The 23838-nt window shown below is 42.9% G+C and overlaps 1 protein-coding gene across 2 annotated transcripts in view; it reads left to right on the forward strand.

Moving 5' to 3' along the window:
- The window catches only part of SEC63 (SEC63 homolog, protein translocation regulator), a 50633-nt gene that overhangs the window by 24609 nt on the left and 2186 nt on the right, over window positions 1-23838 (forward strand). Inside the window, exons 8-19 of one of the 2 annotated variants that reach the window (XM_073220831.1) lie at window positions 723-831; window positions 2781-2875; window positions 2964-3096; window positions 4410-4502; window positions 5230-5384; window positions 7213-7360; window positions 9648-9730; window positions 11885-11944; window positions 12139-12309; window positions 15302-15487; window positions 16977-17078; window positions 20596-20694. In XM_073220831.1, the coding sequence (XP_073076932.1) occupies window positions 723-831; window positions 2781-2875; window positions 2964-3096; window positions 4410-4502; window positions 5230-5384; window positions 7213-7360; window positions 9648-9730; window positions 11885-11944; window positions 12139-12309; window positions 15302-15487; window positions 16977-17078; window positions 20596-20694 (1434 nt within the window). The remainder of the gene's footprint in view (window positions 1-722; window positions 832-2780; window positions 2876-2963; window positions 3097-4409; window positions 4503-5229; window positions 5385-7212; window positions 7361-9647; window positions 9731-11884; window positions 11945-12138; window positions 12310-15301; window positions 15488-16976; window positions 17079-20595; window positions 20695-23838) is intronic. The other variant, XM_073220832.1, reaches the window with a different exon arrangement.

The raw sequence follows: 23838 nt of genomic DNA on the forward strand, positions 1-23838 counted from the left end.
CACTGTCCATCTGCATAGTAAGATGCTGTAGAATCACTACTTGTCTTCTCTGTTGCACAGCCCTCCCCGTGCCCCCCACGCACTATACATGCTCATCGTAAGGCCCCCTTTCTTTTTTCCCCGCCCTTATCCTAAAGCAGCCATTTTTAAAAACAGCTGCATGGAACTAAGATGGAGGTAACATAAAGATTATGACTTACTGTTCACCGCTTCTGTGACTGCCGGCGCCCGTTCTGATCACACCCTTTCTCCCGTTCTCATTGATGATGAGGCTGATAGCTAACTGGTCCTGTCTTCTACGTAGGGTTGTTGTGTGAGGACCCACTTGCATGGAGTGATGGGAATCAAAGCAGCGTGTCAGCTGGCAGTTGCTCCTGCACTTGCTTACCAGATATTTATCAAAGACATTCTGGGCACCAGGGCCCAGTTCACTGCTTAAAGGAGTGGGTCGTTTCATTCCTATTTGTCTTCAAAGAATTTCTGGTTGAAACTTACTTGTTTTAGTCACATACATGTAGTGAGGTAGGTTGGTGTTTAAGCATCAGTCAGTGTAACTACTTGCTAAATAAACCATTTAACATATGTAACAAAGACATTTATTCAAAAGTTCAGGTATTTTTATTGGTTTATGAATTTAGAAAACTTGACCATAAACATTTTCATTGACTTGAACATTTTTTTCACGCTTTATTTCTTGGTTAATTTTATTATTTGTTTTTTAGGGCTCATGGTGGTACCGCTCAATACGCTATAGTGGAGACCAGATTCTAATACGCACAACGCAAATTTATACGTATTTTGTTTATAAAACCCGAAATATGGATATGAAACGTAAGTAAATTTAACTAACTGGTATCAGATTTTTTTTTTTAGTTATTGGTGTGGAGTTGGTATATATTCAACTGAAGAAATTCCATTTTACAGTTTCATAGATACTCAGTTCATGTAACTAAAGCTGGAGGCAAATACTAATATCCTTCGTCACACTTTTTGATCTGTATTTCTAGCCCCCTTTATTCAGCACTCTCTCTCTATACAAATATATACACACACATTTTTCAGAGATTTTATGGTAAAGTTCCATGTGGGCTAATTTTGTAATGTTACCAGCTAACATTTCTTGAGTATTTGTTGTGTGCTAGGCATTGCTAGGGAAGACTGCACATGTATTGACTGATGTAATCTTTGTATTTGCCCTCACAGGTAAGTGCTGTTTTTTAAGCACATTTTATAGATGAGGAAACTGAGCCCGAGGATACAGTGAGTGAGAGAGCCAAGGTCACACCCAGCATGGTTCCTGAGCCCTAAAGGACATTGTCTTGTTTTGATGACAGTAAAATAAGTATAGATCTTGGGTGTGTTGAAAGAAAACTGCCAGAATATTTCATCCCCAGAGTCTTATTTCAGAATTTCTTATGGAAAAAAACATCCTAAATACTTTGACCCCATAAAACTTAACACTGTAATTTTTATTCCTGAAATAGGAATAGTGTTGCTTTTGAGAGTCACCACTCTGCAGAAGTCATAACCACCCCCTTCCCCTCCTTACGCAGAATGCATTTCTGTTGTGAAACGAATGAGCTCTTCTGTATTTTGTATTAGTCGATTTTACTGACTTTCTTGGGAATAGGAAGGAGCCACCTCAGGGTCAAATGACTGTGACCGGAGCTTACGTTTCCAGGGAATGAGCAGACCTCTCACTTTGAAGAATGAATGAATGTTACTCTCCCTGAGGCACACACGCTGCTTTTCCTTAGGCTGGGCTGAAACTTATGGAAAAGTTTGATGTTTATTATCTGTTTGAATGTTTTTTGCATCCGTGATCTTGATTGTTTCATTTCTGAGCGTGGTACTTAGCCTGACCCAACTAATTCTATCAGAAGAGCGCCACTGAGCTTGTGGTTGGTTTTATATCCTTGGTTACTTCAGCTTTGGCACCATTTTGTGTAGCTGATGTAGGCACGGTTGTCGTCATGAAAGCAGTTGCCAGTCGTGATAGTAACAGCTCGCACATTACTGTGTTTGTTGTGTGTTAGGCACGTGTCGGGAAACTGAGGCCCATAGAGAGGTGAAGAGTATTGTTTGAGGTCGTTTAGCTGGGAAGTGAAAATTCCAGGGTCTGTGCACGTAACCTCTGTCTGTATGTGGGAGTCCCCTGCTTGTATATTCTGCTGTCAGGTGGCTGATGACTACGGTAGCAGTGACTAAGAGCTTGTGTAGGCTAACAGGGGTAATGCTGACACATCTGGCTGTGATCGTGTGTATTTCAAGGAACACTATTCCCATAAAACCTTCTCAGGTTCCATAATAAAAATTTTTGTAAATTACAGTGTATTTTAGTTTACTTAGGGCTCTGAGAAATTGTGAAGAAATGTAAAAGTCTTAACTCCTTATTTCTCAGCCTACTTAATCATGGTGTCCCTCCTTTTTACATGATAGTTATTATCATCGCATGGAATGCTTAATGCTGTATGGAAAATACTGTGGAACACACACATAAGTCTAGAAACAGGTGCTATTTAAGTGACTGTAATGCATCCAGGACTTTGGGGCTCTTAATTTGATATATATGCCTATACACTTGTGATAGCATTTAAGAAAAACTGAGGCATTCCTTTTTTTATGGATAAATTCTTGCTAGTAGTGGAGTTCAGATAATTTTTAGCCTTTTGCCTGATTGGAAAACTGCCTGGCTTGAGGATTAATGAAGACTCATAGGAGGGGAGATTAATAGGTGAGCAAATGTATTTATTTACCTTCATTTTTCTTTTCTTTCTTAGGTCTTATCATGGTATTGGCTGGAGCCTCTGAATTTGATCCTCAGTATAATAAAGATGCTACAAGCAGACCAACAGATAATATTCTAATACCTCAGGTTAGGCCCATCTCCTAAATTTCTTCATAGGCATTTAAGTATTATCTCCAGGACTGTACTTTTTGAATGATTATTTTGTTTACTCTAGCTAATCAGAGAGATTGGAAGCATTAACTTAAAGAAGAATGAGCCTCCACTCACCTGCCCGTATAGCCTGAAGGCCAGAGTTCTTCTACTATGTCATCTTGCAAGAATGAAAATCCCGGAGACCCTTGAAGAAGGTATTTGTGACTCTGACGCCTGCAAGGTTTCGGTGGTGATGCAGCAGTGGGTTTAATCAGTCCTCATGAGGGAGTGTTTCTGAGTTCTTTTTTGCTCAAATCAAGTAATTGCTCAAGGACCTTTTAAAAAGAAATCTATATGCAATATAATTACTTCACAAATATTTTGAAGGTCTAAGTAAGTCACGTTTTGATGAATGTTAAACTTTAGCCTTTCAGGGTGAGAGATTACTCTGTATGAGAGATGTTTAGTCAGTGGTGGATTATGCAATAATTTCTGAAGACTTTTTAAAAGAGGATTTTGTAAGCTTTTTGGGTGAGAAAAATGGATTTCACTACAAATACCTCCAGCTGCTCCACTGGCAGCAGCATCCAGCAGTGGCCACTAGTAGTGTCTGTTGCTCTTCATTTCAAGCTTCGTAGGTACTCGATGGCGTCTATTCTGTTTAAGAGAGAAGTGCTGGATTGGGGCAGTGGTGTCCGGGGGTGTCATGAATTGAGTGTCATCTCTTCTTCATTTGTATTACTTCAATTGAAGTTATAAAGAAAATAAATATCCCTAGGGAATAAATGTTCTTTTTGAATGAGACGCCCTTTTAAGACAGTAACGCAGTCAGATGCCTCTGAAAAGAAGGCTGGCCAGTGCTGGGTGCTTGGTGACGGGGTGGGTGCTTGTGATGGGATGAAGGGGTGCTGGGAGGCGCTGTTACCGGGGTGGCAGGGCCGCTAGGACCTCTGTGCCTAATGGCTCTGCGCGGAAGTGAGCGTCTCCCTTTTTACCCATAATCTCAGACGAATATGGCGGAGTGCCGCCCCAGCAGCTGGTCTTGGTGGTTAACTGTGGTGTGCGGTCCACGTCAGAGGCTCTCCGCTGCCCCCTCCTCCCCTGCCCTCTCTCCTGCTCTGCACTTAGTTGACTCATTCTCACTCTGAGACTTTGGACTTAGCCATAATTACACTTACAGAAACTTAGGTGCACAAAAAGAGAATTCTTAAATTTCTTAAATATAGTAAGGTTAGGATTAAGTTTAAGAATGTTTCCCCAAAAAAGGTGTAGGGAGTTAACTTACAAAGCCCAAATCCATGATACTAAAATTTGCCTTTGAAACCTGTAGTGGGCTGGGCTTTTCTGACTGATTGTTGACACAGTGCCGCTGGGGAGAAAGTTTTGCATCAACTTGTAAAATTCTGAGGTCATGTGAAACATTTGGGGGACAGTTTAAATTTTGTATTAGTCTTAGACTGCAGGTGGTAAAGATGTCTTAACTAGAAAAGTAGAATGATTTTGTTTCAGCTGTTGTATTGTTTTGCAGATCAGCAATTCATGCTGAAAAAATGTCCTGCCCTCCTTCAAGAAATGGTGAATGTAATCTGCCAACTGATAATAATGGCCCGGAGCCGTGAAGGTGAGGGGGAAATGTGATTAATTACATTTTCTTTTTCTTGCAAGCGTATGCAGATTATACTTTGTAGTTTTAAGATTTATGGGTTCTTGCTGTAATTCCGTCTGTAAGTTGAATCAGCTTTCCCAGTCTGTTCGTTTTGATTTCTTTCCTGTATTTTATATTATGTAAAGTATCATAACTTATTATTTTTTAATTTAATTTGTTCAGTTTTATTGTTTATTATTTCTTGCTTGCAAAGATTCAACATATCCTTTTCCTTCCTCTGAATATTTTTAGAGCGAGGTTACTCTGTATTTTAACAATGAGTGTGAAGTAATTCTGTGAGTGACATAGCGGTTCATCTGACCTGTGGTCTTCGTGGCATGAAGGGCAGAAGGAAGGAGGGGTTTGTGCTCAGTAATGGGACGGGGCCCTTGGAGAGGAAGGAAGTGGTTGGGGTTTGGTTGGGGTGGCCTTGTGTCTGTATTTTCTTGATGACTGTCTGATAATTGACGTTTTGGGAGGTGACGCAGAGAGTTTTCCTATTAAAGCAATGGTTGTTGCTGGAGGATGTGCATTTGTGTATTTTTAATGTCCAGTAACTTCGGAAGGAAAACCAACACTATGATCTTAAATACGTGAGACGCCGAGGATGTTCACCTGAATCTTGTTTTTGTGGTGAAGTGTGTGCTCTTGAACACGTAACAAGTCCAGCCCTTTTTCCCTTTTTCTTCCTGTTCTTTCTAAGAAAGGGAGTTTCGTGCTCCAACTTTGGCGTCCCTCGAGAACTGCATGAAGCTTTCCCAGATGGCCGTGCAGGGCCTCCAGCAGTTCCGGTCCCCCCTGCTGCAGCTCCCCCACATCGAGGAGGACAACCTCAGAAGGGTCTCCAATCATAAAAAGGTGATTCTTCGCTGCTTTAAAATCCAGTTTGAACAGTTCGTCACGTCACTTAAAAGTAACAAGAATGTAAAGTTTTCTATAAATGGTTATTATAAATTTAGATTTAGAATGTCTTAAGCACTGAAGATATTCTAAAATTATTCCTCAGCTGTTTCTGTTAACATTGTCTTGTTTCGGTTCTCTATGTCACTACTGTAAGTGATTTGACTAATTTGGGGTTTAGTGCATTTTAGCTGTTAATACTTTTTTCCTTTTATTATGTTACCAAAAATAAATGTAGCAAGTAGAAATACAGTGTATGCTTTCCATTCATTTCATGTGTGCCTTCAGGGCTGGGCAGTGATTTATTTGGCTGAGTGTGAACAAAAAAACATTAAATACTCAAAAATAAGTAGTCAAATAAACACAGTTCTTGTTTAGAAAATGCATTCTCTATGGTAAATACAGGGTGATTCTTAAGATAAAGCAAAAATATATATAAATGAAAAAGTAAAGGAAATATAAGAAAAAACAATGAAATTATAGTTTTGGTAGGAGATTTTAAACATTACTTTGTATGTACTAGACAAAGTGGGTGAAGGTAGACATTAGATTTGACAGTATGTTAGGGTAGAACTGATGAACGTATATTAGAGATTTGCATGAGAGTTCTCTGTCCTTTCAAGTAAATTGTGTTACCCTTGTAAATCTGATCACACTTTAAGTCATAATTGAAAACTTCAGAATCCAGACATGGTCATTTCACATGCCTCACAATCTAATCCCTGTCTGTGAAAGTAAAAATTAATAACTAGTACCAGCACCTGGAAATTAAAGAACACTCTCCTAAGTGTCCATTTAGCCAACATGGGTATTACTGCAATAATAGACAGCTGTGTATTTAGAAAATAACAAAAGTGAGAATATTGAATAGTAAAACCTTAAGGGTATAGCTGTACCTGGAGAGAAATTCATACAATTAAAGGTTTTTATCGTTAAAACTGAGAATAAGGGTCAGCAGTCTGAGCCCATCGAATTACATTAGTTCTTCCTCCGGTCAGGATTCTATATGAATGTTAGTGTTTTTTCCCTCTAACTTTATTTTTTCTAATTAAAAAAAAGCACCCTGTATTAACCTTGTAATAAAAAATTCTAAATTTAAGTTTCCTTGTAGAAAAGGACTGTGAACTGCCATAAAGCTGTATTTTCTGCTTTGAATATGTATGTATACATATTTGTACAGATCTTCAAGTTATGATAGGGTTACGTCTGATAAACCCATATTAAGTTGAAAATATTTAAGCTGAAACTGTATTTAATACGTCTAACTTACCAAACATAGCTTAGCATAGTTTACCTTAAATATGCTCAGAACTTGTACATTAGCCTGCAGTTGGACAAAATCATCTAATACAAGGCCTGTTTATTAGTGTTGAATATCTCATGTAATTTATTGACTCCTGTACTGAAAGTGGAAGCCGGAGTGGCTGTGTGGGTCAGAATGGTGGTCAGAGTGTCAGTTGTCTGTCACTGTGATCGTGTGGCTGCCTGGGAGCTGGGATCACCGCCACTGCCCAGTGTCATGGGAGAGAACTGTACTGTGTATCAATAGCCCAGGGAAAAGATAAAAATGTGTAATTTGAAGTATGGTTTTTCCTGAATGTACAACACTTGCACACCACCATAAAGTTGACAAATTGTTAAGTTAAACAATTTTAAGTTGGGGACACTCCCTAATCTTACCATTTTTCTAAAAGATGGATTTCACTTTAATGAGCATGCTGATTTTTCCTTTAATGAAAAGTTTTTATGACTTTGTGATTTATTTTCTCTCTCTCCTTAAACTTAGTACAAAATTAAAACTATCCAGGCCTTGGTGAGTTTAAAAGAATCAGATCGTCACAATCTGCTGCACTTCCTTGAAGATGAGAAATATGAAGAGGTGATGGCCGTCCTTGGGAGCTTCCCGTACGTCACGATGGACATCAAGTCACAGGGTGAGTGGGCGGTTTCCCTGGCGGCTGTCGCTGCCCCGTCGGTACACTGGCTCTTGTTCACTGACTCGGGGTTCTCAAGGTCCTCCCATTTGATGGCGTGACTTGTAGTAGACTTCCTGGGACTGTGGTCCACCTGGGAGATGTGCTGCGCTAGAACACAATGCCCACTGACAAGTGCTGAGAGTGCTGATGGGGTCCTGCTTTACGACCCTCACACTGAGGCCAACTACAGGGCTCTTCTGTTCTGCAGTTCAATTTTCAGAAATACCTTAACTTTCAAGGAATGAAAGAGATGTTCAGATATAATGAAGATATTTGTAATATATATTGAAAGAAATAGCTGCTTAATCTAAAATCAATTTTTAAAAACCCAGCGTATTTGTTAATTAAGCCTTGACATTGACCATGTTCTCTGCCATATTTTGTGTGTTGTTCTTAACTTACCTCTATCATTATGTCTGTTTGGAGTGAAAAAAGTAGAGGTGATTTTTCTACTTACACAATTGCCCTTTGAGCTCCCATTTTAATAGCTGAGCAGTAGTGCCTTAGAGTGGCGGCAGAGCTGGAGGCCCCGGCGCTGTCCTTCCTCCTGGCACTGCTCTCAGCTTTCACGTTTGCCGGTTACTGTTGGGAGGATCCTGCGGGATCAGAGATACAAGGACGCGCTAGGGGTGATTCAGACTTCAAGGGCTTATGGTCTAGTTGAGGAAAGAGGGCATAAACACAGGATTACAACCAAGGAAACAGGCCAGATTTGATTTGAGAAAATGGAGACTCCAGGCAGAAGAAAGGATATTATACCCTTTCTTCGTGCCCAGCTGTCGCTCCTCAGAGCCAGGAGGGGAGGAGATAGCAGTTAGAGACAGTCGGAGGCCATTCTTTTCCAGCTGGTCTTATTTCAGTCCAGACCAGATCAGATTGTGCTCCCCTCAATCTGTGTACAATAAACATAATCAACCTAGAAAAACCTGTAGGCAGAAATACATAGTGAAGAAAACTCGTGACAAAAAATCTGTAGGAAGAAATGAATCAGAGCCACATTTAAATATGATAAGTTATACTAATTTTATTATTTTAATATTTTAATGTTTATTATTGTTATGTCATATTTATTATTAGACTTTGGGGGATTTGTGGGAAAGTATGGTTTTAAAAAACATTTGCAAAAACAAAAAAATACTAAGGTGCTTTTTAAATATAAACTATTATAGAGTTCTTACCTTAAAAAAATAAATCTCTTTAATATGGCTTAGAATACTAGTTTATTTTATTCTGACAGATGAGCATAGATCATACAGGATAAAATCTTGTAAATGCAAGGTTTGCACAGTTGAATAGAGTGACAGAACCCTGTTTATGTCACAAAGAGAGAAAACTTTGGTATGGGAGTCCTTGCTTTAAACGACCTGGGTTTGAAATGTGGCAGTGCCAATATAGCCATTGTGTGACTTTAGGCATTTTACTTTATTTCTGAACTTCAGTTTCTTCTTTTTTTTTTATTAGTTTTATTTTGGTATCATTAATCTATAATTACATGAAGGACATTATGTTTACTAGGCTCCCCCCTTCACCAAGTCCCCCCCACATACCTGTTCACAGTCACTGTCCATCAACATAGTAAGATGCTGTAAAATCACTACTTGTCTTCTCTGTGCTGCACAGCCCTCCCCGTGCCCCCCACACACTGTACATGCTAATCCTAATGCCCCCTTTCTTTTTTCCCCGCCCTTATCCCTCCCTTCCCACCCATCCTCCCCAGTCCCTTTCCCTTTGGTAACTGTTAGTCCATTCTTGGGTTCTGTGATTCCGCTGCTATTTTGTTCCTTCAGTTTTTCTTTGTTCTTATGCTCCACATATGAGTGAAATCATTTGGTACTTGACTTTCTCTGCCTGGCTTATTTCACTGAGCATAATACCCTGTAGCTCCATCCATGTTGTTGCGAATGGTAGGATCTGTTTTTTTCTTATGGGTGCATAATATTCCATTGTGTATATGTAGCACATCTTCTTTATCCATTCATCCACTGATGTTCAGTTTCTTCTTTAAAGTGAAAATAATAATGCTTCATAAAGCTATTTTAAGGATTAAATGAATACATTATTGAAGGCATCTACTGGAGAATGTTACACAGAGTAGGAAGTCACTATATTGTTTTTATTGAGTAAGTTCAAAATACCGCATTATGAAACCTTGAAGTCCCAAACTGATGTACGCAGTCAGTTTTGCTGTCTGTGCTGACATGGGGCCCAGCACTGATTCCGTGCACGTCCCCTTCTCACCTTGCAGTTCTGGATGATGAAGACAGCAACGACATCACGGTGGGGTCCCTAGTGACGGTGCTGGTGAGGCTGACGAGGCAGACGATGGCAGTGAGTAATCGTGTACTTTTGTGCTTTAAAAGTTAGGTATTAAAATTTTTATGTTTTCTCATTTTAAGTCATACTTTCTCAGAGTCAAAGCTCTTGTAGCAAAACCTGATTTTCCAAGTTCTGTTACCTGTTTTGAAATGTTAGTTTTCACTAACATTTCATGCAAAAGCCTTTGGGAAATAGATCGATTCTTCATGTGATGATTTAATTCCCTATGAAACAGTATAATAGGGTAATGTGGGTATACTGCTTAAACTGTAAAGTGCTATACAAAGGTTAATTATTGATTATTGTTAAGAATTTCATCACCTACTCATTTGTAGCAAGTTCTTTACAGGATTCACTTCCTTTTATTTTTAATGAAAAAAATTACAATGAAAATAACTTCTTTTTCTAATTATGTGACAATTTCATGTTGTCTGGAAAAGAATCATATAAGAAGGAATTAAAATCACCTAGACTCCTACTACTCTGAGATGATTAGCTACCCTAATGCATGATACCTGTAGAGCTAAGTGATGTTTCTGTCCCCTTCCCTTCTCTTACCTCCCTCGGGAAGCCCCTTGTCCGCCTGGGGGACCACTGTTCAGTCCTGTGTGTGTCTTCTCATGTCTTTCTTCATGCTCTTACTTACTATCTGGACCTTTCAGTATGTATACATATATACTAGTACTTTTTTCATTCTTTTTCACTAAATCTGACTATATTGTATGTGCTGCCTGCATCTTTTTTTTCTCAGTTTCTGTTGCATATTTATATTACCTCCCAAGTCACAACTGTAGTTTTTAATAGACTGGTATAGGAATGCATTGCTTTTAAATAGACTGAGGTATTCAATTCAGTTGATTCAGCCAGTGCTAGACTTTAGCCTGTTCTTCTCCAGTTTGTGATAATCTGTGGGAAACATGCTGCATTTGAACCCCATGTCTGAAACTTCTGGTAGGAAAGGCATGTTCTGTAGTGGGACGTATCAGATCAGGGATGTTGATGTTGATTTTACAGTGGCGAGTGGTAAGGAAGCGTTTGTGTTACAGACTCTGGGTGGGAGGTGATCCCGGAGGAGGGAACTAAGCCAGCAGCTGAGATTTGGTTTAGAATCCAAATTTACGCTACCCACATGCTTTGGATTCCAAGCCTGAGAAATGAGCAAAAGATTGGCCTTGGGCTGTCGACATTTCTGGGGTGGTTGGTAGGACAAAAAGCAGAACTGCTCTGCTGAAAGGGAAGGAACCGGGTGTTCATCCTGCAGTGCCTACGAGGACTGTACCTCAGAGCGCCGAGCGTGAGGACCCGCTAGTGGCTGCAGAAAGGAAGCAGAGGTGGCAGAATTAGGCTGGGGGTTGGGAAGCTTTTTCCATAGGTCCCATTAGTTGCCAGAGACTGGCAACTATTGAGCTCACTGTGGGCATGGCTGTGTTGCAGTAAAACTTGGTTTAAAAAGTGGGCAGAGGGACATAGTTTGCTGATTCCTGAATTAGACTGACAGTTCAGAGCCTGATAATTACCATTGTTTTTACGTGTCAGCTTTAATAATTCCAGGGAGTTTATTAAACACAACCCCTGTCACTTGTCATTTGCTAGTGTAGATTATTGCTGTAGTCTTACTGGAATTTAAACCCTGTATTTGTTGCTTCTGTTCTGATTCTGAATAAATTATATGGTAAGTGGATATGTCTTTAGGATAGTGGATTTTCTTGGAGTTCCACTTCAGTTACAGGTCCAGTGAGCACTATTGCTGACAATAGTGAATAAACTAATGTTGGTCTAATTGAAGTCTTAATGTTAGAAAATAAAGTAATATATTTAAGTTGCTGTAACATAAAAACAGTCATGTCTGATTACTGTTAGAATAATATAGACAGTTTAAACTGAGACATTTTTTACTTCATAATGAGTTTAGATATCTTAAATTACTCCATTTGTAAATTTAAGAAGACAATATTTTTCAAAATACATTCAGGGCAGGAGATTGCAGAAGGTAACTTCTGAAAGTATTATCCAGTGATTGCTAAGATCTCCTTTCTACCCTTCCAAACCCCACAGTTGTGATCAGTGAAAAAACTTACTGGTAATATATTTTGAAAGATTTCTTAGTTTATCCGAAAGATAAATAACAGTTGACTGACTCCACGTGTTTCTTCCCGCTTCCTCCAGGAAGTATTTGAAAAGGAGCAGTCCATCTGTGCCGCAGAGGAGCAGCTGGCAGAAGACGCGGTGAGCACCCGGGTTTTCTCGTGTCTGTCCCGGCGAAGGAAATGTTCTGTTCAGTTCTCGGACTTCTGCTGCTGTGGGGGGGTAATTCAGTTTAGGGAAACATTTCGTTAGGCATTGCCATTTAAAAGTTACTGGGAACCCCAACTGAAACTCGCTGTGACCTCTGAGTATGCGTGTGCCGTGATCTGTGGCAGGGCGACGCCAGCAAGCGCAGGACAGGAGGAACATGGCAGCAGAGGAGTAAAGGACCCAAGAAAACCGCTAAATCAAAAAAAAAGAAGCCTTTAAAAAAAAAGCCTACACCTGTGCCCTTACCACAGTCAAAGCCACAGAAACAGAAGCAGGCAAATGGAGTCGTTGGGAGCGTAAGTTCGTCACTCTTATCGTCAACATTGTCTCTGTCGAGGTACAGGCTGAAATATTCAAGTCTTAGTGTACAGCTCCCAAAGTCTGTGTGTGTAGGTACCCGTGATACCTACGTCACGGCGTGAGACCTTCCCAGCGCCCTGGACACCCGGGCCGTTCTCCGTGGGCAGCCCCTCCGTGCAGCCCGCCCCCCCACCCCCGTCCCCACGTCTGTCATCACCACGGACAAGAGGAGTGTTCGCTCTCTTTCGGCACCGTGTCCGTGGCATTCACTGTGTGTGTCAGTGCTCCATTCCCGGGTGTGTGAGGGATCCCACTGTATGTGTGCACCACAGTTTACCTGTCTGTTCCTTGGTTGCTGGGCATTTGGGTCATTGGTAGTTTTTGGATATTTGTCTATTATGGATAAGGGCACTCTGCTTATTCTTGTACATGTGGAACTACTGGGTTGTAAGGTAGGTGTATGTTTAACTCATTGAAAGAGCCCATTTTCCAGAGTTGTACCATTTTATGTTCCTACACATCAAACATGAGTCCAGTTGTTCCACATCCTTACCCATACTTGGTTTTCAGTCTCTTTATCTTGGCCACTGTGGCAGCTCTCAGTGGTCCTCTGTGTGTGGCTCTGCTTGTGTTTACCTGGCAACTGGTGACACCAGGCATCTTTTCACCTGCTTACTGGCCACTGGGCATCCTCTTTTCTGTTGGGATGTCGGTCTGCTTATGTATTTGCAAGATTCCTGTATGTATTCTGGGTATGAGTTGGGCTTTACTCCCTGTGCAGTAGCTTTGGGTGGTTTGTGATTTCCAGAAGTTGTATTATTTTACTATTACATTTTGCTCTGTGATGCATCTGAATTAACTTTTGTGACTAGTGTGAGATGGGGATTACGGACCATTTATTTACTTGGGCAACACTTACTGAAAAGACCTCCTTTCCTCTGAACTGCTGTGGTGGTGGTTGCGAAGCAAGCGACGATAGCTGTGTTTGTGCAGAGCTGTTGTGGACTCTCTGGTCTATTCAATTAATTATCTATACTCTTGTGCTAGTACCACACTCTCTTAATATTGTGGCTTTATGTAAAGCCTTGAAACATGGTTATGTAAGTCCTCAAGCTCTTCTGTAACTTCTTCAAAATTAGCCCTTTGCATTTCCAGCTAAATTTTTAGAATAAGCTTGACAATTTCCACCCCCAAAAAAGTTGCCAGGATTTAGATTGGTATTACATTGAATCTAGTTCACTAGGGGAACAATTCATGTTAATAATACTGTCTTTTTATTCATAATCATGGTTTATCTTTATTTATTTGCAGCTTCCTTAATTGTTCCCAGCCGTGGTTTGTAGTTCCCAGGCACATCTTCCATTAGGTCTGCTCCTGTGTAGTTGATGTTTTCTGGTGCTGTAGCAAGTAACAGTTTAAAAAAATCCCATCCTTCAATATATATTGCTGGTTTATAGAAATGTAGTTGCTTTCTAAATACTGACTTTGGATCAAGGAGCCCTTAGGAGTTGACAGTAATTGTAACCATTGCAGATTTTTAAAAAAGGTTTTCTCAGTACATAATCCACCTCGGGGTAAAGACAGTTTTTGCTTTCTTCTTCTTTCTTTATGCTTTTCTCCCTTCCTGTCTTACTTGCTGGTTAGAACTCAAGTGTAACGGGATTAGACGTGAGGGCCTGGCCGCCCTTGTCTTGCTGATCGTGGGGAGAAAGCAGACGTCGCTTCCCTCCTGAGCGGGGTGCCAGCCCCGGAGTAGTTGCAGACAGTCCTTGTCAGGTTAGGGCAGTCAGTGTTCCATCCTGTTCCCAGTTCGCTGAGAATTTTTATCATGAGCAGATACTGAATTTTATTACAGATGCTTTTTCTTCAGCTATTGAGACGATTTTATGATTTTTCTTCTTTCTGTTAACGTGGTAGGTTATATTGATGCATTTGAAAATTTTAAATTATCCTTGTTTTCCTGGAACAAATCTCATTTAGTTATAACGTAGTATCCTTTTTTATATTTATGTGCATTTGATAACATTTTCTTTAGGATTCCTGCATCTATTTTTATGAGAGAATATTGATCTGTCATCCTCCTTCCTTGAAATATCCTTGGCAGGTTTTGTGTCAGGCTTATGCTAGCCGCCTTTAGCACATTAGGAAGTATTCTGCTCTCTTTTTCCTGCAAGAGTTTGTGTAAGACTGGATGTTTCTGATGCAGAAGAATTATGTAGGCTTGGAGTTCTTAAAAAGAGTTTAGTTATAGAATCCATTTCTTTCACATATTCTACTTTTTGTCTTGTATCGAATTTGTCCTTTCCTGTAAGTTACCAAATTTATTGATGAAGTTATTCAAAGTCTCCCTTATTTTCAGTGTCTTCTGGATCTGTAGGTATGTCTCTCTTACTCCTAATGCTGGTAATTTGTATTGTCACTTTTTGCCTTCAGTTAGTCTTGCTGGATAAAATCGATCAGTTCTGCTAATCTTTCCAAGAACCAGCTTTGGGTTTTGTTTGGGTTTCCCGCCGGCATATTTGCTTTCTCTTTATTGATTTCTGGCCTGCGCTCCTCCCCTTCTACTTCCTGTGCGTTCTGTTTGTTCTTTTTCTTGCTTCTTGCAATGGGCTGGGAAGCATGTTGTCTGGGGCGTCGGCTTTCCATTCCCGCGGGATGCTCTGTCAGTGACGGAGGAGAATAGTAAACTCCCAGAGCAGTGCCTTCCTGTAAACGTCCCATTTCTCCTCCTCAGATAAAATAAATTGTGTAATGGATGTTTTTGAGAGATGAGTCACCTTAGACATCTCGGTGTGGTATACTTTGTAAAGGACTGAAATACTTCTATTTACAATAGACAGGTGAGCCAAGTGGCCTTCAGTCTGACCCGCACGTACTTACAGACTGGAGCGCTCTGTAATTCTCTGAGACGGGAGGGGGCTTTGAGCCCGCTGGGGTTACCGGCCCTCGGCCCTCATCGGGGCCCCGCGGCCTGTCCCTGGGGCTCAGGCGGCTGCGGCTGCGGTTCCCTTTCAGGAAGCGGCCGTCAAGGACGACGACGAGGAGGTCTCGGTCAAAGGCAGTGAGTCCGAGGACGAGGAGACCAACCGGGAGTCCCAGAGCGAGAGGGACGACGGCAGCGAGCGGGACTCCGAGAGGGAGCAGGACGGGAAGCAGAGCAGGGACGACGAAGCCGTGAGCCTCCTTCGGGGGGCGGAGGGCCGGGATTGTGCCTCGGGGCAGCTCGCGGTCTGCTGTCGCTTTCAGTCGCTTGCTGGTTTTAGACGATACCAGTACGGTTTAGACTCCTATGTTACTCTCGTAAGAATATTTTTGAGGGTTGGTTAGAATCATAAAGAAAGGTTGTTTCTGACGAGGACTGTGCACCCCACCTTTCTCAGATGTTAAGTTGCTCCGTGTAGCTACGCCCGGGTCTGACGCGAGGCCGGTTTGGTCTCCAGGTAGTGTTCACTGTTGGACGCGAGTAAGGAAAGGTGGGTACAAGGCAGCGGGTACTTGGAGGAGTCGCTCGAAAGGTCCAGGTAATGTTTAGGGTGAAGAAACAGGACTGTGGGCTCTGGACTCTAATGTTAAGAGGTTGGTTAAAGGGAAAGCTAACATTCACAGAATGCTACCTTATTCAAGAGGTAAGACATTAAGGAAAGGGGGAGTCCCCAAGGAATCTAATAAGACTGTGAGGGTATGGAGGGCAGAAAAAGGTCTTGTGGCATGGCATTAGGTTGCACCTCATTTATGGGAGGGCCGCAGAAAAGGATGGTGGACAAATAATGGCTCATGGAGACTTGGTGCAAATGCACTGTTCCCTGTATGTTCGTGGAGGCCTTTCTGACGGGGCTATTGCTGTGAAAGTGACCCTGTGGTTAGGAGAGAAACAGGCTTCCCTGAATAGCCTCTAAGGCGAAAGCAGAGACCACAGAGGAAAGGATAAAGGCAGACGGTTAAAGTGCAAGGAGGTGATGTGCTTGCCCTGGGAAGAGGCGGGAGGGAGCGTAACTGCTTTTAGCTGCTGGTGGCCCTTGACTGCTTAGTCTTTGGGAATTAAGTTTAATTGCCTGGAAATTAAAACCTATCAAAGAAATTATTTCTCCAGCCTTGCTTTGAGAAAGAGTTGATATATTCCTTTCTGAGTATATCAGGGTTAGTAGAGGTCACTCTTAGGGTTTTGACAGACGAGCTTCATCAGATGACAGAAATACATTCATTCAGTTAACAATTACACAAATAACAAATACTATTTCATGATCTGTTGCATTGCCAGCTCTGTTAGGTGACAGGAATGCAAGGCCAGGTGTGGAACAGTCTCTGCCCTTGACTAGTAGGAGGCTGGCAGGGAGGGCCGACTAAGTAAGCACCGCAGCAGGAAGGAGACGTGCCGCCCGGCAGCCCGAGGGAGGGGTGACCGGCTGGGCCCTGAGTAGAGGGAACCTATGGCGTCGGGAGCTCTACTTGAGGCCGCTCCTGGAAGTAACTCGTAGGAATCTGCCAGGGAGGGAAAGGGGACAAAAACCCAAACGAGGTTTGTGGGGAGTTCAGAGAAAAGCAGTGCTTTGAGCGGGGGAGTAATCGGATTTGTGGGACTGACGGGGATAATAGCTGGAAGAAGATGGAAATTCCTCGGAATGGTCAAAAGCATACCTGATGTCACGTGTTCAATTTTTCCCAGGAGTGGCAGGAACTGCAGCAGAGTATACAGCGCAAGGAGCGGGCGCTGCTGGAGACCAAGTCCAAGATAACGCACCCCGTGTACAGTCTCTGCTTCCCTGAGGTGAGAGGGCTGGCCCGCCGGTGTCCCTGCCCCGCGCCTCCTGGCCTCCTGTCGGGCGCGTCTCCCGCCCTGGGATCCTCTGTGCTGTTCCTCTGGGCTCTGTGCTGTTCCCTGAGCCTCTGGGCTGGCTCAGGTGCTGAAGGTCTTCTCCTCCTGATAGGCCACATTTTGAGGGACGTATTTCCATATGAGTAACATTCAGTGAATGTGTTGTTTAAAGGGAGGATTGTTGACTTCTTAAGTATTCCTGTGGTTTCCTCTGCTTCGGTCCTTTCTGGGCCAGGTCACTGAGGATCCTGCTAGATGATGGCTTCTCATTAGCTCAGGCAGTTTGCTGTGCCTCAGGCAGATGCATATTTTGCTTCAGACTATGTGACTTGTGAATCTCTCCCTTCTGTTAAGTTTTAAACGGGATGAAAAAGTCGTAAGTCTCCCCGTGGTGTTTCCTGAGGGTCCTGTGGACTCGCTGGGGTCCCAGGGGCGCCCTGGTCCACGGCTGTGGCCAAGCCCAAGGCTGTAGGGCCACGGAAAGTTCAGTGGGTGTTGAGCATGGCTGAGCCCCAGGTCAAGATCATTGTGGTGCTGTCCTATCCCTTGTCCTGTTTACTGTGTGGCTGTGGTCTGCTCCACTTTCTGTCTCCTTGATGGCTACGTTTTTTTGTCTTTCAAATGAATTTAGGATTTGCTTGACATTTGGCTCTTGCAAATATGCAAAACTGAGTGTGGCTCGAGGTCATGAACTGGATGCCTCTCAGTTCAGGGAAGCTGTTTCACAGACTGCCTCGCAGCTTTGCCGCAGAACCTTCTGCTTCCTGCTCTTGTCTGGCAGGTGATCTCCTGTATAAATCTGCTTTCTGTTCTAGAATGTCAATTGAGAGCCGCTGGGGGCTGCTGAGGGCAAGTTCCCAAGTGAGGGCTTTCCCAGTAATGAGTGGGCGTCTCTGTAGACTCTTGTTTAGACTTGGGGCGCAGTCGGCTAGGATTCCATCTTAATGCGCACGCCGATCTTCTGGCATGTCCTGAGCGCCACGTAGCCCATCTGTTGGGGCATTTCGCCCACTGCGTGCTAGTCTGCCAACACCAAGTCTCGTGAAATCAAGCAGATAAATTCCACTCATTGATTCGTTTTCAAAGTGCCAGGGATGCTATAAGCTGTGTAATTTGTACCCTTACAACAGACAGTTTCATTTTAGACCATGCTTAGTTAATAAGCAAAACATTCATTCACTCCCTTTGAACATTTTAGCAGTGAAACGCCTTTTTCTAATTTAGTCTGCATCTGCATGGCAAATAGCTCCAAGTAGCATTTATCAGATAAAATTTACTGTTTTCCTAACATCTGCCTTCCCATGTACCTGCCCCTGCCATGCATGTAAGTTATTTAAAGTTTATGTTTATAATAGACTTCCATGTTATTGCAATTCTTACTGTATTTAATATGTTAAGAATGGTTGGGACTCTCACACAACAGAAAACAGTTCTGTCTGGAGTGCAGATAACTCACAGTGAAACAGCTTCTCCACTTTAACCGTGTGCATCAGTCAAGGCACAGGTGCCACGGACGGGCATTCACTGGCTTCTTAACTCGGTCTTCTTGAGTGGATCTCATCTTAGACGGCATGGAGGAGGGAAGGGAAAGGCCTCTCCAGGGGGCAGGCCAAGCAGAAGTGCCTATTCCTGAGCAAAGCCCTGTGCTGCTGGTACCAGCACGTGCTGTGGTCCTGAGATTTCAGCGAAGTGTTAGGACCGCTCACACAGCTCGGTGTCTGCATCATCCCACTGGCGGGCACAGCCACCGCAGCCCCTCCTTGCCCTCCGCGGGCTGGGCCCTCATGCACGTCACCTGCCTTGTCTCAGTTCATCTCCACAGCGCAGCCTGAGTCAGGCACTCATCGCTTAACAGGGAAGAGAGGTGAGATTCAGAGAGGTGAAGTGATCCAGGTCTGGCTCTGAAACAGGCGCTGGCCGCTCAGCCTGCGCACAGACCTGCCCCTCCCACCCCGCCTTTGTGCGTGGGGCCCCTGGAAGTGCAGCCGGCTCGCCCTTCCCCGCCGCTGTGCCAGCAGTGAGTGGTTGCAGTGGGGATTCTGGCTCGCAGAGCCCAGGCATCTGTGTGCCACATTGAGTCCGTGCTGTTTTTAGGCAGACACACACAGACACACACAGACACACACAGACACACCCCCACAGACACACACAGACACACGGGCAGACACACACAGTCACACACTGACACACACAGACACACACGGACACGGGCAGACACACACAGACACACACGGACACACACAGACACACACTGACACACAGGCAGACACACACAGACACACACAGACACATACTGACACAGACACACACAGACACAGACACACACTGACACACACAGACACACACGGACACACCCCCACAGACGCGCACATCCCCTCCCCCCCCACCGTTGCAGTGCTTTGCAATAGGAGGCATTTAAACAAAAGAGCTTGTAGTTGAACTTTGTGTAGAATTGTTAGAAAGTATTAATAAACTAAATGTTAATGTCTTACAGTTAAAACAAATAGAAAATACAAGTGATTTGGGCTTAAAAGTGCATTTTACCTACAAAACTGTTTTCAGTAACTTATTTTTCTTCACCTTTTGTGTGATGGAGAATTCAGGGTGGTCTGCTGGTGTTTGGCTGAGTATTTAGAGTATCCTAGAGCTTATTTTATCTTTAGCTCCAAAACACTTTTCTTGAAGCCATTTCAGAAGTCTGTCTTCCCTGACCAGTGCTCAAGCAGGGGCGGTTGCGGCGATGACTGAACAGCCCGCTATGCGCTGTGACTCAGCGATGGCTGCCCAGCACACTGAAGTCCGGTGCTTCCAGACTGCTTGGTCTTGCGATTTTTTATTTTCATTATTTTAGTAGTTTTTTTTGTCTCCTGTCAGTTCTTCCTGCTCTCATTGGCTTTCTGGTGGCACTTTCTTTATCTCTTTTTCTGTTGCCAAGCTTATTAAAAAATCATAGGCAGTGAAAGGTATAAATGGGCCCTTAGAATCTGAGCTGCCTGCGTGGTGCTCACTACAGCACCTGCACACACATCGGGGCCGTGCTCAGGGGTTCAGCTGGTCCTTGCACAAGGATGGCACGCAGATCTGAGATGCTCTCTCACCAGTGATGTGCTTAATGCGCTGATTTCTGATTGGGTTGCCCAAGTCTCTTCCCCTCTACTTCCTGGCTTTTGCTTATTGCTAGGTAAGAACACTAAGATTATTTGCTAGATGATATTATAATAGTTTATACTGTTTTCTTTTTCAGAATATCTTTCATCACTGAAGGTTAATCAGGGTTTAATACAGGGGCCCATCAGTAAGGTTTAAGAGGCCATTTGAAACCCCCAGATTATATGCATGATTCTTTTGGAGAGCAGATCTACAAATGGTTAAGAACAAACTTGCTCATTCAGTAGATATTTATTGAACACCTGTTTTGTTCCAGGCACTGTGTCTGCTGGGGACTCATAGCTGTCTTTTCTCTTTGCAGGAAAAACAAGAATGGTGGTGGCTTTATATTGCAGATAGGAAGGAACAGACATTAATATCTATGCCATACCATGTGTGTACACTAAAAGACACCGAAGAGGTAATTATCCAAACACATTATTTCAGTTTTTACAACTGTACAGCATCTTGCCATCATACTGCTTCATAAAATCTTTTTTAGAAATCAGCTTACCATATTCAGTGTATTTTATTTTATATGTTAAGACGTGATTTACAGCTGTTCTCCCGTGTCTGGTGGGGGAGTTCATTGGAAATGTGTAAAGTGTTGAATGGTTAGAGGTACATGGTCAGTCTTTTTCTCAACTTGCTTTGTGGAGTTTTCACTGTTAGTATCTAAGAACATATCCTTTCTTTCTCTTCTTCAGAATTTAATTATATTCTAAAAATTTTTTATCTTTCCCCCACTGGATTAGTGCCAAGATGCATTTTTGGAGCGGAACTCTATAATAAAGTGGCTCTGCCCCCCGTCGATGGCATCACTGGTCTAGTGTGGTGGCCAACACATTCCCCCCCCGGGAACTCCTTTCTGTGGTCTTGTTTTTCTTCTGGACTTTTCTGTGTTCCTTTTCTAGAAAGCAGGTTCTGTTTGCCTGGACTTGGACAAGAGCAAGTCTTTTGAATTTTAGCACAGTCCTGTGATGTTGGTTTCCAATCCAGAAAGTCCCCCCCACCCCTTTTAACCACATAGTGAATAAATGAAGTAGTTTATTGTTGTTTGACCTTTAAGAGTTAGAGGCGGCTTAAGGGTATTTCTTTGACAGAGTAGTCTTTTTTTTTTTTAATTTAAATTTTATCTGTTTTTGAAGAGATAATACTTCACCTAGTTACCATTTCAGAACATATACCAGAAAAGCACACATGGACAACAGCTTGCGTCCCTGCCTCTCAGCCACCCACTCCCTTCCCTGGAGACCATCGGTGTCAGCCAGTTCTTGTGTAGTCTTCATGTGACACTGTGTGTAAATTATAAGCAGATGCATCATGTGTATTTTCCCCCCCAAAATAGTGTCCACCATGTTCCTCACTTTACCTGTCCTCTGAATGACAGGACTTGGAATTTGTTTCATGTTAGTACAGAAAATGCTCCCTCATCCTTTTTGCGGCTGCATGACCCTCTTCTATATGGATGCTTGTTTAGCACTCTGATTTACTGGGCTTACAAGTTGTTTATCATCTTCTGCTGCAGTGAATGACCCCATGTCATTTTGCACATGTGCGAGCATATCTATAGGATAAATCATAGAGGTAGAATTAATGAATCAGAGACTGTACATTTGTAATTTCAGTAAATATTGCTAGATATTTATTTCTCCATAGGGAGAATGAATGTTCAAGTTTGCCCATCGCCTTACAGTCTGTGTCATTTTCAATATTGCTAATCAGAAAAATGAGAAATGGCATCTCTTGTTTTTTCCCTCTGATCTTTGAAGTTTCAAAACTACATAAAAATGTTGCACGTATCATGAACGCCCATAGACCCTTGTTCTACACTGGCCATTTAACATTTTGCCATTTATTTTTTCCTATCTTTCTCTATATGTGTCCACACAGAAAACACACACATATGTCCCCCCAAGCCCACTTTACATACTTGCAGACATGAAGTTTCACTCCTGTGTTACTGACACATGAATCCTAAGAACAGGTCTTTCTTCTACATGAGCAGATACAATTACTATACTCAGGAAATGTGACATTGATGTATTATTATCCAATGTGCAGTCCATATTCAAATTTCCTCAAATACTACACTGTTACAGGTTTTTAAAATCGTTTTTATACTTTTTTAAAAATACATTTTGTTTTAAAAACATTTTTATAATGAGGTACATATATCCAGATGTCGTCTTAAAAATTTGTTCTTCCTTTTTCCAAGTGGAATTGAAACTTCTAAGAGTTTCTAACTCTTTACATTTGAAGTTTACGATTTGAGAGGAAATAAAGTACCTTGTTGACCTTGAAGGCATTGGGCATTCATAAAGGAAGAACTCAGTTCTGTGTGCTTCTCTTTCACTGTCATGCTGCTACCACATTCACAGCAGTCCTGATGCCAGCTGTGTGGGTTTCCCCACACCAACCAGTTCTCTGTGACAGCAGCTGAGTGTCCTACATTTTAACTCAGTGCTGACAGTGTCTCCCTGGAGGTAGTGTCAGTTGGCAAGTCACACAAGACATGTGACTGAGAGGTTAAGGGCTCAGTCACACCAGACTGCCGCCCACCACCTTCAGAGCCTGTCGCTAGTCCCGGTTGTCAATTAACTTCTGACCAACTGGCTGTAAATTGGGGTTCCCGTGACCCCACCCTTCAGTTTGATAATTTGTTGGAATGGCTCAACGAACTTAGGGAAACATGTTTACTGGCTTATTACAAAAGAAAGTGTTAAGGGGTGCATATGAATATCCAGATGGAAGAGAGGCACAGGGCAGAGTGCTGGGGAGGGGCCCCCGTGGCGGTGCCATGCCCCTTGTGAACACGCCACTCTCCCGGCACCTCTGTGTGTCCGCCAGCTCAGCAGGCCCTTCACTTGGGACACCTTATGGAGCCTTCCTCACCTGGGCGTGGCCGACCGCCCGCTGCCTCAGTCTCCAGCCCCTCTCCAGGGCATGGGGGTGGGCCCAAAGCTCCGGGTTTCCCGTCAGGTCTTCCTGGTGGCCGGCCCTCACCCGGGCGCCCGTCTGGAGTCACCTTATCAGAACAAAACTCATTCCTGTCACCCATGCAGTTCCAAGGGATTTATGAGCTCACTGTCATGACGTGGGTCAAAGGGCAAATATTAGAACCAAAGATGCTCCTGGTTTTCTTATCACTTGAAAAGTTACAGGGGTTTGAGGAGCTCTGGGCCTGGAGGTGGGGCAGAGCCAATATATATATATTTTCAATTATCTCATAGCATTTATTGTAGAAATAAGAAAATTTGTCAAGAATTATCTCCTCTCTGGCAGTCAGTTTTATTAATTCCAACATTACATGTATTTTTATTTTACATCCTATTTCATCTCTTCAAGTTGTCAAGGTGATGGTCAGCACAGAGCTCGGTTGCTTTAAATATGCTCCGGCTGTGGAGCTACGGATCAGCTCCGCCAGTCCCGCCTCCTTTGGCTTCCTTTTGTGCTGCAGATGTCAGATAGGCACGGATGTACTGTTCGGGGTGGTCCTACCTTCCTAGCATTAGTTCGGGCTTCCTGCGTCCTCTGCGTCAACACCGAGCTGTTACACGTTCTG

This window comes from Manis javanica, chromosome 13 (genome assembly GCF_040802235.1).
Source record: "Manis javanica isolate MJ-LG chromosome 13, MJ_LKY, whole genome shotgun sequence".
Taxonomy (NCBI): Eukaryota; Metazoa; Chordata; class Mammalia; order Pholidota; family Manidae; genus Manis; species Manis javanica.